This window comes from Acomys russatus, chromosome 1 (assembly GCF_903995435.1).
Source record: "Acomys russatus chromosome 1, mAcoRus1.1, whole genome shotgun sequence".
In the NCBI taxonomy this organism is placed as follows: Eukaryota; Metazoa; Chordata; class Mammalia; order Rodentia; family Muridae; genus Acomys; species Acomys russatus.
The window spans coordinates 109,473,389-109,489,189 of record NC_067137.1 but is presented as its reverse complement, the minus strand read 5'-3'; the positions used below and the strand labels follow the sequence as shown (position 1 = coordinate 109,489,189).

Genomic DNA, 15,801 nt, shown 5'->3' with positions numbered 1-15,801 from the left:
GGTTGACACAGTTTGTCACAAGGGTCCTTGAAAGTAGAAAGGGAGGAGGAGAAAGAAGGCATGTTGATAGGAGCCACAGACAGTCATGTGATGTGAGGAGGGTTCAGTCCACCACTGCAAGTTCTGGAAATGGAAAAATGTCCACAGCTGTGGGATGCTGAAAGCTTCTAGAAGCTGAAAAGGATGAGGTGACCCTCTGAGCTCCCTCCAAAAAGAATTCAGCCTGGGGACAGTTGCATTTTTTTTTAAAGTTATATTGGACTTTGGATTCCCAGAACTGTAAGGTGAGAAATTTGTGTTTTTTTAAAAAGCAACCTGTTTGTGGCAATCTGCTTTAGCAGCAACTGAAAGTAGACCAGCAAAGGCCTGGTCTAAAGCCTTATGTGGTGTTCAAATCATGCCTCATATGCTTCCCAGCTATGTAGCCCTGAGCAAACTGATTTCTGTCTGAATCTCATCCCTCATCTATGAAGCAGACAATTAAAACAGAACCGGGCGTTGTGGCGCCTAACTTTAATCTTAGCACCCTAGAGGCAGAGGCAGGTAGATCTCTGTGAGTTCAAGGCCAGTCTGATCTACACAGTGAATTCCAGAACAGTCGTGTAGAGAGGCCCTGTCTCAAAAAAAAAAAAAAAAAAAAAAGAAAGAAAGAAAGAAAAAGAAAAAAGAAAAAGATTAAAACAGCATGCAAAATGTCTCATCAGGAAAGGTACTTGCGGTGCCTTGAGCTCCCCCCAAAAAGAATTCAGTTTGGGGACAGTTGATTTTTTAAAAGTTATATCGGACTTTGGATCCCCAGACCTGTTTGTGGCAGTCTGGTGACAGAGTTCAGCCACTAGAACAGATGTGAGGGTGGAAGAAGAAGCCACTGCCACAAAGTAGTCCTCTGCCCTCCACACATGCGCTGTGGCACGTGCACACACACAGCAATACTTTTTCTTAACTTAAAACCAGAACAACTGCTGGCTGGCAATCACATCCTCAGTGGCTGCTATATAGATATTGAGGTGCCCCAGGTTCTTTTGGAGCCCCCCCCAAGAAAGATGAGTACTGAACACATTGGCAAGCAAAAAGTCTTAACCTTTGAAGACATCTTTAACCACACCCGGCTTCTTTTGAACCCACAGCACCGGCAGAAATCTAGGTGACCTTTGCAGAACCTCCTTGAATACAAGCATGTCCTAGATAACACACAGCTACGAGAGACAGCACTCAGCTGCAGGTGGCTGGTTACAGGCACTCCTTACATTACCAGAACCCCTGATGAGCCCCTCAGACCCTGCACCCTGATTGGCTTCAAATTGGCAGTGTAATTTGAGTCCCTTGATCTGGCCAGCCTTACCTCTTACCCTGGCTTAGGTCCTCAGATGGTGGGTCAGGAATTTCTAACTCCAGGTTCAATATCATCATCATCACCACCACCACCACCACCATCATCATCATCATCTCATTGGCTCTATTTTTTTAGGCCCTACTAAGTGCCAGCCACTTTGCTGGAGCTTCATGAAGTCAGAAGCATGCGTGATTCTCAAGGTTACAGGACGCGAATGTGCTGTACTTGACCTCCAGATCTGGGTCAGAGCCTGTGCCCCTACCCTCCATCCTGTGGTGGCTTCCAAGTGGCCATGGGGTTGTCCCCATATCCTAGAGATCATATGTAGACCCCAGGGGCTATTTATGTTGCCTCCCTCATTGCCTGGATTTCTGGGGAGATGGTGGGTAACTAAGACCTTGTGGCCTAGAACTGTGTATCTCAGAATAGACTTTTGCCTCAAAACAAAGGGCAGCCAGAGGCTCCCAGAGCAGCCAAGAAGAGTCCACAACTCTTTAGAGGCGGGTCCCAGAAGCAGATTCTTATGCTGTGGCACTATAGGGACAGTCAGGGCTCTGCCCAGTGGGGGTCCACAGTCCTTCCCAACTGCAGTCACCGTCACAGGGCGGGAGTATGGGGAGAGATATGGTGAAGCATGTCTGTAATCCCAGCACTTCCACGGTTTAGGCCAGCCTGAGCTATACAGTCAAGTTTCAGATCGCCTGGGTTATATAAGAGACTGTATCTTTAAAATCTAAAGGGTGGGGGGAGGAGGGAGGGAAAAGACCCACAGGCTGCAGGCCTGGTCTCACTTCATCCCTCCATCTTCCTAGCCCTCCCTGCCCTACAGTGGCTTCTCCTCACTTTCTCCTCTTTTGCTGAAGGGTAGGAGCCTGGAGGCAGGGGCAGGGGTGTGCTTTTCTTGATGCTGCAGCAGTGTGACAGGCTCGTTGCTTTTACGTAATTGTAGGTTTTATCGGAGATGTTTGTCAAGGGCAGAGGCTTATGGGGCCTCTAGTGTCACTACTGAAGAGAAAATCCCCCACCCCAAAGAACCCAGCAAGGGCTCTGTTTTTTCTTACCACGTGGGCACTTCAGAAGGCACGGATTAAATAATCCCTCCACCACTATGCCCGGCCTGGGTGGGTTGGCAGGGAGTGCTATTCCAGGTGAAGATTTGTGCATCTGCTAGCAGAAGTAGAACATTTTCTTGGTTCCTGGGTGTCCTGGAGGGGCATTCATGATACCATTACTGGCCCCTGAAGGTGTGCAAGGTAATGGTGTGGGTGTCGTGTCTATGTGTCCTGCTAAGCTGGGCCACACTGCAGGGAGGATCAGAGGTGCTCTCTGTGACCTGGTATGACCTGGGGGGGGGGGTATCAAGAAGTCATCATCAGTCTTCTGTTTTCCCTTCCCCCCATATGACATCATGGAAAGCCAAGTACACTCCAGACCTCAGGCATAACTTCTGACTCTGGCAGATGGCTGCCTCAGAACAAGTGAGCCTTACTGTAACTTTAGACCTCCAATTAGCAATTAATGTAGGTGACAGCTGGAAACGGCCTCTTATGTGCTGGCGTTTCTTGGAAGGATCGTCAACTAACACTGTTGCATACAGGACTCCAGCCGTTCTCTCTCTGGAGAAGACAGGTCCCAGGCGCACCACAGTGATGTCGTGTCCCCTGGGCTCTCTATGTGTGGTGTGCTCAGCCTCCAGGTGTATCGTGACCCTGTTTTGGAAGCAGATAGTTAAGCCAAGAGAACAAGGCCCCTGACGTCAGTCTCAGGCCTCGGTCATATAGCTCAGTCATCCTTCAGGTTCTATGCAGGGGCCCAAGTTTTCCCACTTGTAGCTGAGAGGCTGGCCTGGGGAACTTCCTACAGCTTGGCCTGTGTAGTACAGTGGGTAAGTGAACCCAGCAGAGTTTCACGAGTGCTCCCAGGGGTAGGGAGAGTTCATGGGCCAGGGTGATGCTCTTGGCTGCCCTTGGTGATGCTCGGGGCCACACAGCTATCCTGCCCAGAGCTTTGACCCTGACACCACTGCTCTGTGGGGTCTTTGAAGAAGGTCTTATTTGCCCATCCATGTTAGTGTTGACCAGGAAACTCTGCAGAACACTGATGCTCAGACAACTTAATTGGGCTGGGGTGGAGCCTGGCATGCATGCACTTTAAAAATAGCCTCTGAAGTGTTTTCTGACGAATGGGGCCAAGGCTGAGACCCACTGTCGTTCCGCATTCTGTTTCCTCTCTCTGCCAGACACCAAGCTGGGAAAGATGAAGTAGAGTTTGGAACGGGTAAGGTCTGCAGGATCCTGGTCCAGTTGGAAGTGCCAGGGGCTGGGGGTCAGGATGGAGGGACTTCTCCAAGGATTTTAGTGTTACAGCTCTCTTAGCTCAGAGCTATCCCAACGGAAACAGCAACTTTTAGATGATATTTAGTGAAACGGCGTTATGTGCCTTTGTACCATGGTGCACAAGTACTGTATGAACCTTGGGGAGTAAGGTGGGGCTTGGGGGGTGGTGAATGCATTTCATTGGTTGTGGCTTGGATGCTGGTGATGCTCTGTTTGCATCCAGGTGGCTACCTGTGACTACCCTGAGAGTGCCAGGGCATGCAGGCTTAGAACAGGGAGGGAGCGGTTCTTTACCCTGCGGAGCTCAAGCTTGAGACTTCCGGGGTTTGAACACGCTCCATCTCACCAGTTCTCTGCCAGTTCCCCTGGTGGCACGGTCCACATGCCCCGTAACCCACTCATCCAGATGTTAGTTGCTGGCTTGAGGCCAGGAGTCCAAACATCTGCTTTTCCTGTCCATGCCAGTTGCTGGTTTGTCCTTGCTCCTGACAGCCCTAAGTCAGCGACCACAGTGCAGACCTGGGGGGGCTCCAGTGAAAACTCCAGATACGGGGTTCAATGTTGCATGTCTCCTGGTGTCTAGCACGTGCTCAAGGTAGTGATAGCCAGAATCAGTGTACCCAACTTTTTGAGGCTCCAGTCCATAGCACCTGTTTTAATTTCTCTAAGGCTGCTCCCCGACTCCACCTGGAGCATGTAAAAAGCCTGACAGGACCAGAGGGTGTGTGCAGGGCTCCTCTCAGCTGCCACATCCTCCTGCAGGTGGGTGGTTCCTCGGCAACCACCCAGCCTGACACCAGATTGGAGTTCACATGATTCTGCCTCAGCTTAGGAATGGGTAGCCTCCAGCAGGGGATTTTCTACATGAGCTGGGAGGTTTTTCTGCAGGAATTGAGAGAGGGAGCGCTCGTCCAGGTCAGGGTTGTCTGGGCACTGTCAGGTTGAGCTGTAGGATTACAGCTGGTAGAGGCTTGAGGGTAGAACCTAGCTGGGTGGGCTGAATCAGAACCAACTCTTGCTAGACTCTCCTGCAGAGGACCCCCTCCCGGGGGCTGCTGAGGCTGGACCTCCCTGCTGAAGCCCCATCTGCCCCTCAACTGACAGTGGACACCCCACTGCCTTCCTTTACCTTTCCAGCAGGCTTCACAAAAAGCCGGGCAGTGTGGGTATGGGACTGGATAGTTTCTAAACTGACCCACTTGTGGGACAGAAATCGATTTAAGAGCTCAAGACCTGATCTTATAATGAATGAAGCAGATGAGGAAATACCAGCAAGCATGACAAGCAACAGGTAAGCATTGTAGGAGGGTGGTTCTCTCAATCCACGTGTACACGCATGTATCCATGTGCATGTGTGTGTGTCTGTGTGTGTCTCTGTGTGTTCAGGGCCACACTCTCAAGTGTATTTCCTACTGTTGTTTGTGCTTTGTTTTTGTTGTCTTTCAAGGTAGCCATTGAGTGCCTGGCTGCTTTTGTTCTGGATTCAGATTCAGCCTGATGTACTGTGTAAGCTTCGGGAACTGGTTCAGCCTTCCTGGCCTTCAGGTTCTGTGACATGGCTTAGCAATGCCAGCCCCACACAACTTACAGGGACTTGGTACAGGACATTAGAAATTGTCTTTGTCATTGTAGAAATGAAACTGTTTGAGGGAAAGGTGGGAATAGGAGGGGGAAAAAAACCAGTCGATTTCTATCCTTTGTGGGCATGGGGGGATTCCTCTGAAACCTGCCTTCGTACTTGTCGGGTACCCTAGTTCCTCTGGGAACAGCCTGTGTAAATGTCTGGATGGTTAGCCAGCTGGGGGAAGGGAACCAGGCATACAGGAAATCCCCAGTTCTGTGGGCTGAGGCTGTTAGCAGTCCCTGGCACCAGGAGACTCTGTCTAAGTAAGTGCTGAGCACAGCACGCAGAAGAATGGATGCTGCAGAGAGGGTTCTTCCTACACCAGGGGAGACCCAGCTCTCTATCTCTGCCTCCTACCTGGAAACAGCTCCTATGAGAAATGTGCTTCTTCCCTGTCAGGACTTCAACTCTCCCGGTCATTAAAACCCTTGGTGACTTCTACTCAGATTCGCACGTGTATCAGGATCTGCCTCTAGGCGCTGACACTTTGTGTGCAGTTCTAGTCAGTTGGTTAGCTGGATGGTAACGAGCTGTTCCCACTGCTTTCTGCATGTCCCTTCACCATGGGAGACCAAGAACTGGGTGCATAGTGGGCAAGCCTGGTGAAACACCCTCCAGGAGCAGGAGGCTAGCCCACAGCAAAGCCTATTGGCCCCTGTGGTGGTGTCTGCTGGGTCTGGAAGCTGAAGCTGGTTGCTCAGTGGTGATCTTCATCAGTGGTGGCAAAGTGATGTGTAACGCAAAGTTGGGGCCAAAGTTTGAAACCTGACCTGCCATATCCCAGCATGGGATTTCTAGGCAGGTAGCACATCTCTGACTCCCTGGGCTCTCACTGGAGAGGTGGAATGGATATACAGAACTGTACCTGGCTAGCAGAGGCCATGTAGATGTGCCTCCGCTTTCCTGGCTTTAGATATGTCCGTGTCCAACATAGTGTTTAGTTTTTGAGGATGAAAGCTCTTCTGGATTCCAGGTAGGAAAAAGGTGGTCCTGGGAAGACATCACTTCCACTCAGGGCTTCAGCCTCAGAGGTGGCAGGAAGGTGAGCTGGCTGTGATAGCAACTCACTGTCCCTCTAAAGCAGCCTCAGAGATTCCTCCATCTCACTTCCCTGCTTCTGATAGTGACATCACTGCTCCAGCACCCAGCCGCAAACTCCACACCCAGCTCCCTATCCGCCCATCTACTCCAACTCTGTCTCCTTCCCCACCTACCTCTCACTCGTCAACACACCCATCAACGTGTCTGCCTCCCACCCATTCATGCATACCTTACCTATACGTCTACTTCCCACCCACCTTTGTACCTACCCACCCAACTAACCAGTACTTTTTGGGAGGCCTGAGGACCAGGCATTGAAGAACCTCTCCATTTCCCCTGCTTTTCGCTTCCTTTCTGAATTGTTAGCATTCTTGTTGCCTCTCTGGCCATGTTTGCCTTCTAACTACGTCGTTTCATGGCGAGCTACTTTCAGTTCCCAGAGGCACTCATTTTCTCCCACTTGCACACGTTTTCCACAGGCAGAAACTCCCCACTCTTTGGGAAGCCCTTCCTCTTTCTCTTGGCCTTCGTCTGACTGCTGCTGCTCAGGAAGGGCTTTCCTCACCACATTAGGCTGCCTCCAAAGAACTCCCGCAAAATCTTGTGCTCGCCCTATAAGTTTACTTCATTTATCTGCTCTTCTTCATAGGGATAAAATGTTAGGGCTTGTGCATAGTGTAGTGCCTTCCAAAATAAAGAATATTCAGTGACTGTTCTAGGAAGAGTGTTTGGATGGATAGATACAGGTGGGAGGCTGAGTAGATGGATGGGTGGGTGATTGATGATGGATAGATGGGTAATGGATGGAAAGATGAATGGATGGATGATGGATGGATGATGGATGGATGGACAGATGATGGATGGATGAATAGATGGTGGATATATAGATGGATTGATGGAAGGATGGATGGATAGATAGATAATGGATGGATGGATGATGGATGGATGGACTGATGATGGGCAAATGGACAGATGTTGGATGGGTGGGTGGTTGATGGATTTGGGATGCATAGAGGATGGATGGGTGAGTGAGTGAGTGAGTGGGTGGGCAGCAAGTGTTTGGCTTGGTTAGATTTGTGTTTCTGAAGATGCCTTTTAGGTGGTGAGTTACAGACATGAAAGGACTTCAGGCAATTGCACTGACTTCAGGATGGAGTCTTGACCAAGCCATTGTTGGATGCTGGTAAGAGAAAGCAAGACAGAAGAGATGCTTTCAAACATGTGGGAGTTGAAAATCCTGCAAGTTGGCAACTTACTTGAAGTGAAAAAGATGATAGAGGAATCCAAAGGCTGTCCATTCACGGCGAATGACTGGACAATGGGGACATCTTTTCTAAGGACAGATTTGGTGGACAAAATGCTGGACCAAGTGTGAGACCCCACTAAGCATGTTTTGTGAGGTGGCAGGAGTGGTTTGTGCAGCCATCCGCCTAGGAAAAGTATTGGGAGCCAGCCGCCAGTGTGTGATGGGGTTGGAATCACAGAAAGTATGTATGGAACAACAAGAGTAAGCCAACACTGAGGTGTGAGAGATGCCCTCGCACCCACCAGGTGCCGCATCTCTATGCGGTGATCAGTGCATGTGGCCTTCGTGGCCTCTAGGCTTGGAAACGGTTCCTGGGGTATGTGTGGGGGGAGGGGTGCTCTTTTCATTTTTCCTAAGTCCCTCATGCATGTAGCCTGGCTTTGTGAGCAGTGTATATGTTCCTCAAATACCTGTTCTATAAAACCTAGAAGTACTGGACTGTTGGACAAGCTGTCTCTTTGGACCTGAGTCACCTTATGTCTTAAAGAGAAAAAAAGATAAAGTTGAGAAGGCGGAGCCAGAGTACAGAAGCAGAGTCCTAATAAAGTGACCTTAATAAATCAAACATTTTGCAAGCTAAAGCAGCAGCCCCAGGGACACATGCAGTCACCACCTCATGAGGGACACTGGAGACATTGCCTGTAGAAACAGTCTAGAAATGCCCAGGGCCTGTGCCCTTGTTCTGCCCAGAGTTCCTGATGGGTTTTAAGTCCTTTCCAGCTGCCTCTGTTCCCTGCTCAGGAACTTGTGAAAGGAAGTGTGCTTAGAATCTGAGCCCATGACCTTCTAGACTCTTCTGGTGCCTTGCTACTCAAAACATGTGAGGAGTAGTCCAGCAACCCTTCATCTTCCACATGTCCTAGGAACTGGTTTGTGATGGGAATTTTCAAGGGCTCCTCTCTCAGACCCAGGCAGTTTGAGAATTCTGGAGTCTGAGACGGCAACGTCTTAAACCTCCAGTGGATTCCGATGATGACGGTTCAAGAACTGTTGTTCTTTTCGCTCTGAAGTGAATGTGGGCGGTGCTTCAACCAAACTGTAGTCAGTGCTGCATCTTGGCTCTGAAGGCTGGAATGTTTCTGATTTTGGTTGCCAGAAGTAGCTTACTGCTGGCTTGGAAAGAGGAAGCTACAAACCTCACCCCACCCTATCCCACACGTCCACACACTCACCACTAGTAAACAACAGACGTGGGGCCTGGTGACTATCAGGGAATTTCCAAGACCTGACAGGACATGTTTTAAGAAGGAGGCTTCGTCTGCTCTGGTCTGTGGAAGGCTGGGGCCTGTGTTTCCTTCCCCCCTCTCTTTTCTGTTGTGTGTGTGTCTGTCTGTCCCTGTGTTTGTGTGTGTCTGTCTGTCTGCTTGTCTGCATGTGGAGGCCCAGTGTTGATGTCAGGAATCATTCTCAGTCATTTTTCTCTTTTACTTACTGAAATAAAATCTTTAAATCAAACACAGGGTTCCCTGAAATGGCTTGCCAGCTTGTCCTAGGGACCCCCCATCTCTGTGGTCCAAGCCTAGAAATATAGGCGGTTTGCCACGCCCACCTGGTATTTACATGTATTCCAGGGGTCTGGACTCTGTTACTAACTCTTGCATGGCATGTGTATGAAGGTCAGAGGACAACTTGCGGGACTCTGTTCTCTCCTTCCACCATTTGGGCCAGGGGGGCTTGAACCCTGGCCATCAGGCTTGGTGGCAAGTGCCTTTACCAGCTGAGCCATCTCAGCTGAGCTGGCCCAAGTCTCCACTTTTAAAGCCTACTTTCCTCCCCTGGAAAATGAGAAATGACTCTTACCTAGTCAGCCAAGGACTCCCTAATAGTCCTCACTGCTGGGGGGAACATAGTGACAGGTGGGAAGGCCTCTGCTGTGTTAGAATTTGCATCCCTGGGGAAACTGGCCACCAAAGGGCACACAAGTTCAATAAAGAAGATGTAAATCTGAAAGCTTGTGAAGCAATCCGACAGATAATGAGATAGAGGTGCGTGCGTGCGTGTGTGTGTGTGTGTGTGTGTGTGTGTGTGTGTGTGTGTGTGTGTGTGTGAGATGTGCATTTATGTGTGTGGTGTGGTATGTGCTCATATGTGCTCGAGGTGGGTGCCAGGAGAAGCCTTTCTAGCAGAGAAGAAGCAGGTGCTGTGGTCAGGCAGGTGCCATAGTGAGGAGAACTTTAAGAAGCAGAGGCTAGGGCTGGAGAGATGGCTCAGCGGTTAAGAGTATTGACTGCTCTTCCAGAGGTCATGAGTTCAATTCCCAGCAACCACATGGTGGCTCACAACCATCTATAATGTGATCTGATGCCCTCCTCTGACCTGCAGATGTACATGCAGGCAGTGCACTGTATACATAATAGTAAATAAATAGATCTTTATGAAGAAGAAGAAGAAGAAGAAGAAGAAGAAGAAGAAGAAGAAGAGAAGAAGAAGAAGAAGAAGAAGAAGAAGAAGAAGAAGAACAACGCAGGGACTCAGGCACAAGAGACTGCTTGTGTGGCCTCAAAGTGGGGTGGCAGACAAGGTTGGGCAGCTGGTACCAGTGTGTGGGCCGAGTGGGCCTGGCAAGGGTGTTTGGTTTTTAGTCTAGGTGTGAGAGGCTGCTTCCAAGTGTGGAAAGCAAGGAGATGGTTCGGGATGCTTCTCCGGAGGATGGCCAAGACTGACATGGGCTTATGTGTGTGTGTGGGGGGGGGGGGCTGGGATGAGGCTGGCTGGAGACAGATGAGGTGGGGAGGGGAGCTAGGGTAGAGGGTGGAGGGGAGCTAGACGTGCTTCTGAGGGCATTGGAATCCAGGTGAGAGAAAGGATGGCTTTGGGCCTGACCCATCTCCTGCCCATTTAAAAACACGTGAGAATTCTGATCCCCTTGTCCAGGAAAAGTGAACATACAGTGTCTACCTTATCCTAAGGGCAAACATCTGACACCCCCAGCAGATGCCTAAAACCACAGAGATGCAGACCTGACCTCTATCTCCACCATGAGTTCTCAAACATGTATGTAACCTGCACCTATGAAATAGCTTAATTTGTAAATCAGACACAGGAAGATGTGAGTAACAGCTAGTCATAATTACGATAGTATACTGCAATGAATTTATGTGAATATGTCTTTCCTCCTTCAAATATTGTTTTGTTTCTAGACAGAATTTTACCATGTAACTAGCCCAGGCTGCTCTTGAACTCACAGTGATCCTCCTGCCTCTGCCTCTTAATTGTTGAGACTACAGATATGTGCTACTTCCCCACATATGTGTGTGTATGTGTGTGTGTGTGTGTGTATGTGTGTGTGTATGTGTGTGTATGTGTGTGTGTGTATGTGTGTGTGTGTATGTGTGTATGTGTGTGTGTGTGTGTGTGTGTGTGTATGTGTGTGTGTATGTGTGTGTGTGTATGTGTGTGTGTGTATGTGTGTGTGTGTATGTGTGTATGTGTGTGTGTATGTGTGTGTGTGTATGTGTGTGTGTATGTGTGTGTGTATGTGTGTGTGTATGTGTGTGTGTATGTGTGTGTGTATGTGTGTGTGTGTGTGTGTGTGTGTGTGTGTGTGTGTGTGTGTGTGTGTGTGTGTGTGTGTGTGTGTGTGTGTATGTGTGTGTGTGTGTATGTGTGTGTGTGTGTGTGTGTGTGTGTATGTGTGTGTGTCAATGTGTAAGTGACAGGGTCTTACTCTGTAGCTCAGGTGACATTGAAGCCCCCTGCTTCAGCTTCTCAAGCCCAAATTATACTAATGTGCTACACTCTCGCATCTCTCTTCCTCTCGGCCATGGCTACCCTTGGCTAGCTGGATCAGGAATACGGAAACCTCAGGCCAGAGGGGGTGACAGCACAGTTATCTACGAGACTGACTGTAGCTTAGAGAAACTCCCCGTCTTGGTTCTCAGGGACCCTGGGACTGGAACTGTGGGATCCAGATTTCTCTGGGCCCCTCCGCAGTAGATTGGGACAGCTCCGCTGGCTGGCTATCTCTGTGCTAGTGGTCCCTGGGCCAGGCAAGCATCAAGGCAAGAGGTAGGAGGTGGTGGTAGAGTGGAGAGCAGGGGTGAAGGAGAGGAGCCGGCTTTGGAGAGAGCCACAGGAACTTGGAGCCTTGTGATCTGCTGAGACTTGGTCGTGGCTGCTTGGGGTTCCTCTCTTGGTCATGGTTCCCTCTGGAGCCCGGTTAGCCCTCAGCCTTCCCAAGAGCACATCAAGGCCAGTCTTGATCTTCCGGCAGCACCCAGTAGCTTAACTTAGCATTTTCAATCAGGTTCTCAAGGGGAAGGGAAATCAGTTTTTGGCTAGGGATAGAATGTGTGTGTGTGTGGGTGGGGGGGAATCTGTAACAATCCAGTGCCATCTCAGTATAAACACATGGAAGACACGTGACAGCAAATTTCATCAGGAGACAGTTAGCAAATGTACCTAAAAGGGCTTCTTCAAGAAATAAAACACACACACACACACACACACGGCTTGAAAGTGCCAGTTCATCAGGGCAGATAGCACATGCTGTCACCCCAGCACTGAGGAGACTGAGGAAGGAACTTTGTGACTTTTAAAAAAATATTTTATTAATTTATTCATATTACATCTCAATTGTTATCCCATCCCTTGTATCCTTCCATTCCTCCCTCCCTCCCACTTCCCTCTTACTCCCCTTCCCTATGACTGTGACTGAGGGGGACTTCCTCCCCCTGTATATGTTCATAGGGTATCAAGTCTCATCTTGGTAGCCTGCTATCCTTCCTCTGAGTGCCACCAGGCTTCCCCATCAAGGGGACATGGTCATGTGGCACCAGAGTTCATGTGAAAGTCAATCCCCACTCTCCACTCAACTGTGGAGACTGTCCTGTCCATTGGCTAGATCTGGGTAGCTAGATCTGGTTCAATGTTTATTGCCTGTATTGTCCTTGGCTGGTGCCATAGTTTGAGCAGGACCCCTGGGCCCAGATTCGCCCTTCATAATGTTCTTCTTGTAGGTTTCTAGGACCCTCTGGATCCTGCTATTTCCCCATTCTCCCATGGAGCTTTATGACTTTGACACCAGTCCGAACTACATGGGAGGACAAAGCTGTTCAAAAATAATACTAGTAATAAAGACTAAAATGAGGAAGCAAAGGAAAGTGCTGATGTAGCCCCAGCGAGATTTTTTTTCCAGCTGAGAGAGAAGAGTTAAGTCCACAGAACAGTTCAAGCCTTTACTGTTTTGATCTGTTAATTTATCAGATATACTGGCAACAAAACATTTCCCTCCGCCCTTAGACTCGATTGTGGTCTAGGGTTTCCTTTGTTAAATTCTCAGTGCGGCAAGTGTCTCACTAATTTGGTGAGGAAGCATACCACGTTTGAGTCCCCCTTTTGCCCCTGATACACATTGCAGCCTCTGTCCCCCCCCCCCCCCCCCCCCCGCTGCCCACTTTTGCCCCGATACACACTGCAGCCTCTCTCTCTCGCTTTTGCCTCCCAACAAGCATTGCCATGCAGCCCTATGCATCTGATGTGGTCTGATGCTGACCTAAACGGAAAGGTGTTTTTAATCCCCAAATTCCAGATGAGGAAACTGAGGCTCAGAAAACGTTAGTGACTCACATACTCAGGCAAGCACCCGGCTTTGGTGTGACCTTTGCTTATTTTGATGCCTAGTCCAGGACCTTGCCCAAGACCCATCGAGGAGAGGAGATGAGAGAGGTAACCCAAGAACTCCTGCAGGGCCCTGTGATGAGAAACTGTCCCTTTGTCCCTTGCGAAAGCACAGAAGGATGTGGGCCAGGGCATGTCTCTTCAGATGCCACTTGGAGAGGTCCCTGGAGCGGCCGTGACCTCAGTGTTGGCCTTAGTTACTACAGACCTATGACGTTAGACCATTATGGCTATGTGCGCTGATGGAGCCCTCACACTGTGTTCAGGATTAAAACACTCTTGCGTCCGGTATCCTTTGGGGAGCCAGGGTTAGCCATGCTCCTAGGATCTCCTCCTCTCCTCCCTTGCTTGCAACAAGGGACCAGAAAAATGAATAAGGGTCGGGAGGAAATAATGGGAACCCGAGATGGGGAGCCATGAGCCTCAGTGTTTTGGGATGTCTTGCTTGGCTGCGCTGGAGTTGCTTGGCTGGTATGGCTTCTGAATGAACACCACACGTAGAGCGGTGCCTGACGTACAACCGGTGTCACATAAGTAGTAGCTGTGATTATTCAAAGCCTTTTCTACCTTGACTTGTAGGGGGTCTGCTGTGATGCCCAGATCTTGATACACTGGCGTCGCCTTCCAGAAACAAGATGGCCGGAGAGAGAGACTGACCCCCATCTCCAAGCCCATGAGGGGCAAGGCGTATTCTGTCCCAAAGATGGGGAACATCAGTACAGAAAACGCCTCGCTGACCTGCCCCATCGACCACACCATCCACCAGACACTGGCCCCGGTGGTCTATGTGACCGTGCTGGTGGTGGGCTTCCCAGCCAACTGCCTGTCCCTCTACTTCGGCTACCTGCAGATCAAGGCCCGGAACGAGCTGGGGGTGTACCTGTGTAACCTGACCATCGCGGACCTGTTTTATATCTGTTCCCTCCCCTTCTGGCTGCAGTACGTGCTGCAGCACGACCACTGGTCCCACGGTGACCTCTCCTGCCAGGTGTGCGGCATCCTCCTTTACGAGAACATCTACATCAGCGTGGGCTTCCTCTGCTGCATCTCCATCGACCGCTACCTGGCCGTGGCCCACCCCTTCCGCTTCCACCAGTTCCGCACCCTGAAGGCGGCCGTGGGTGTCAGTGTGCTCATCTGGGCCAAAGAGCTGCTGACCAGCATTTACTTCCTCAAGCATAAGGAGGTCATTGAAGACGAAGACCGGCACCGCGTCTGCTTTGAGCATTACCCCATCCAGGCCTGGCAGCGTGGCATCAACTACTACCGCTTCCTGGTGGGCTTTCTCTTCCCCATCTGTCTGCTCCTGGCCTCCTATCAGGGCATCCTGCGGGCTGTGCGCCGCAGCCACGGCACACAGAAGAGCCGCAAGGACCAGATTCAGCGGCTGGTGCTCAGCACTGTGGTCATCTTCCTGGCTTGCTTCCTGCCCTACCATGTGCTGCTGCTGGTACGCAGCCTCTGGGAGGCCAGCTGTGAGTTTGCCAAGAGCATCTTCAACATTTACCACTTCTCCCTCCTCCTCACCAGCTTCAACTGTGTAGCTGACCCGGTGCTGTACTGCTTCGTCAGTGAGACCACTCACAGGGACCTAGCCCGCCTCCGAGGAGCCTGCCTAGCCTTCTTTACCTGCTCCAGGACAAGCAGGGCCAGGGAAGCCTACCCTCTGGGGGCCGCTGAGGCCTCTGGGAAAAGTGGAGGCCAGGGTGAGGAGCCTGAGTTGTTAACCAAGCTCCACTCAGCCTTCCAGACCCCTAACTCTCTGGGAGTGGGAGGGCCCTCCACAGTTGGGTTGGCCTAGCTTGAGTTGCCTGTATGTGAGGCTAAGCTAAGCCTATGCTTTCATCAACAGGCCTTGTGTTCTGGAGCTTGCACGGTGGCTGTCTCCCACTTTGCCATGTACAGGTGCCTCTTTCCTCAGGAAGGAACAATGATCTTGGGCCACAGCCAGGCCCATCTGGTCTCTAGAAGCCTGCTCCATGTGCCTGGCCAGGGCACTGTTGAGGGCATGAATGAGCCCTGTCTTCTCTCATGTTCTCTGCTGCCACCTGGCCCACAGGTGGGAGGGAGTCAGAATGGTCACTTCCGGGAGGTTTACAAAGAGCAGCTTAGGTGGGGGTGTGGAAAAGGAGAGTAGGGACCTGGGTGTTCACCTGCCACGCCTTCCAGTGCTACTGTCGTCACAGATGGTACCAGCCAATGTGCTGTGATCTTGTATTGTCACCGTCAGCGCTTGAACTCACCTTTATAACTAGTCTAGAACAGAAGGCTGGTTAAGGCGAAGAACCAGGCAGGGGTTAGGGCACCAGTGGGGAAGGGGCAGGGACAAGAGCGGAGTGGCAGTCAGGGGAGATGCCCCAATACCAGACACAGCTCACTTTTATAGGGCTAGTCGGACAGATTCCCCAACCCCAAGGGCTGATGGCAAATAAACTCCAGGGCTCTCAAAATGTCGTACTAAAGCTCATTAGGAGAACGTGGGCCTGAGTTCCTAGCCAACTTCCTGACATAGGCTTTTCCTAATTAGCTTTCTGTTTCCATC

General features: G+C 50.5%; 1 protein-coding gene across 1 annotated transcript; it reads left to right on the top strand.

The window, feature by feature from the left end:
• The first annotated feature begins 13,893 nt into the window (after positions 1-13,893).
• On the top strand, positions 13,894-15,459 carry Gpr68 (G protein-coupled receptor 68). The gene has a single exon (XM_051150537.1). The coding sequence runs from the start codon at positions 13,933-13,935 to the stop codon at positions 15,058-15,060; it is 1,128 nt and encodes a 375-aa protein (XP_051006494.1). The 5' UTR covers positions 13,894-13,932; the 3' UTR covers positions 15,061-15,459.
• The last annotated feature ends 342 nt before the right edge of the window (positions 15,460-15,801 follow it).

What these genes read in the sequence shown, in the direction of transcription:
- Gpr68 (XM_051150537.1), top strand. Translation starts at nt 13,933, where the DNA reads ATGAGGGGCAAGGCGTATTCTGTCCCAAAGATGGGGAACATCAGTACA.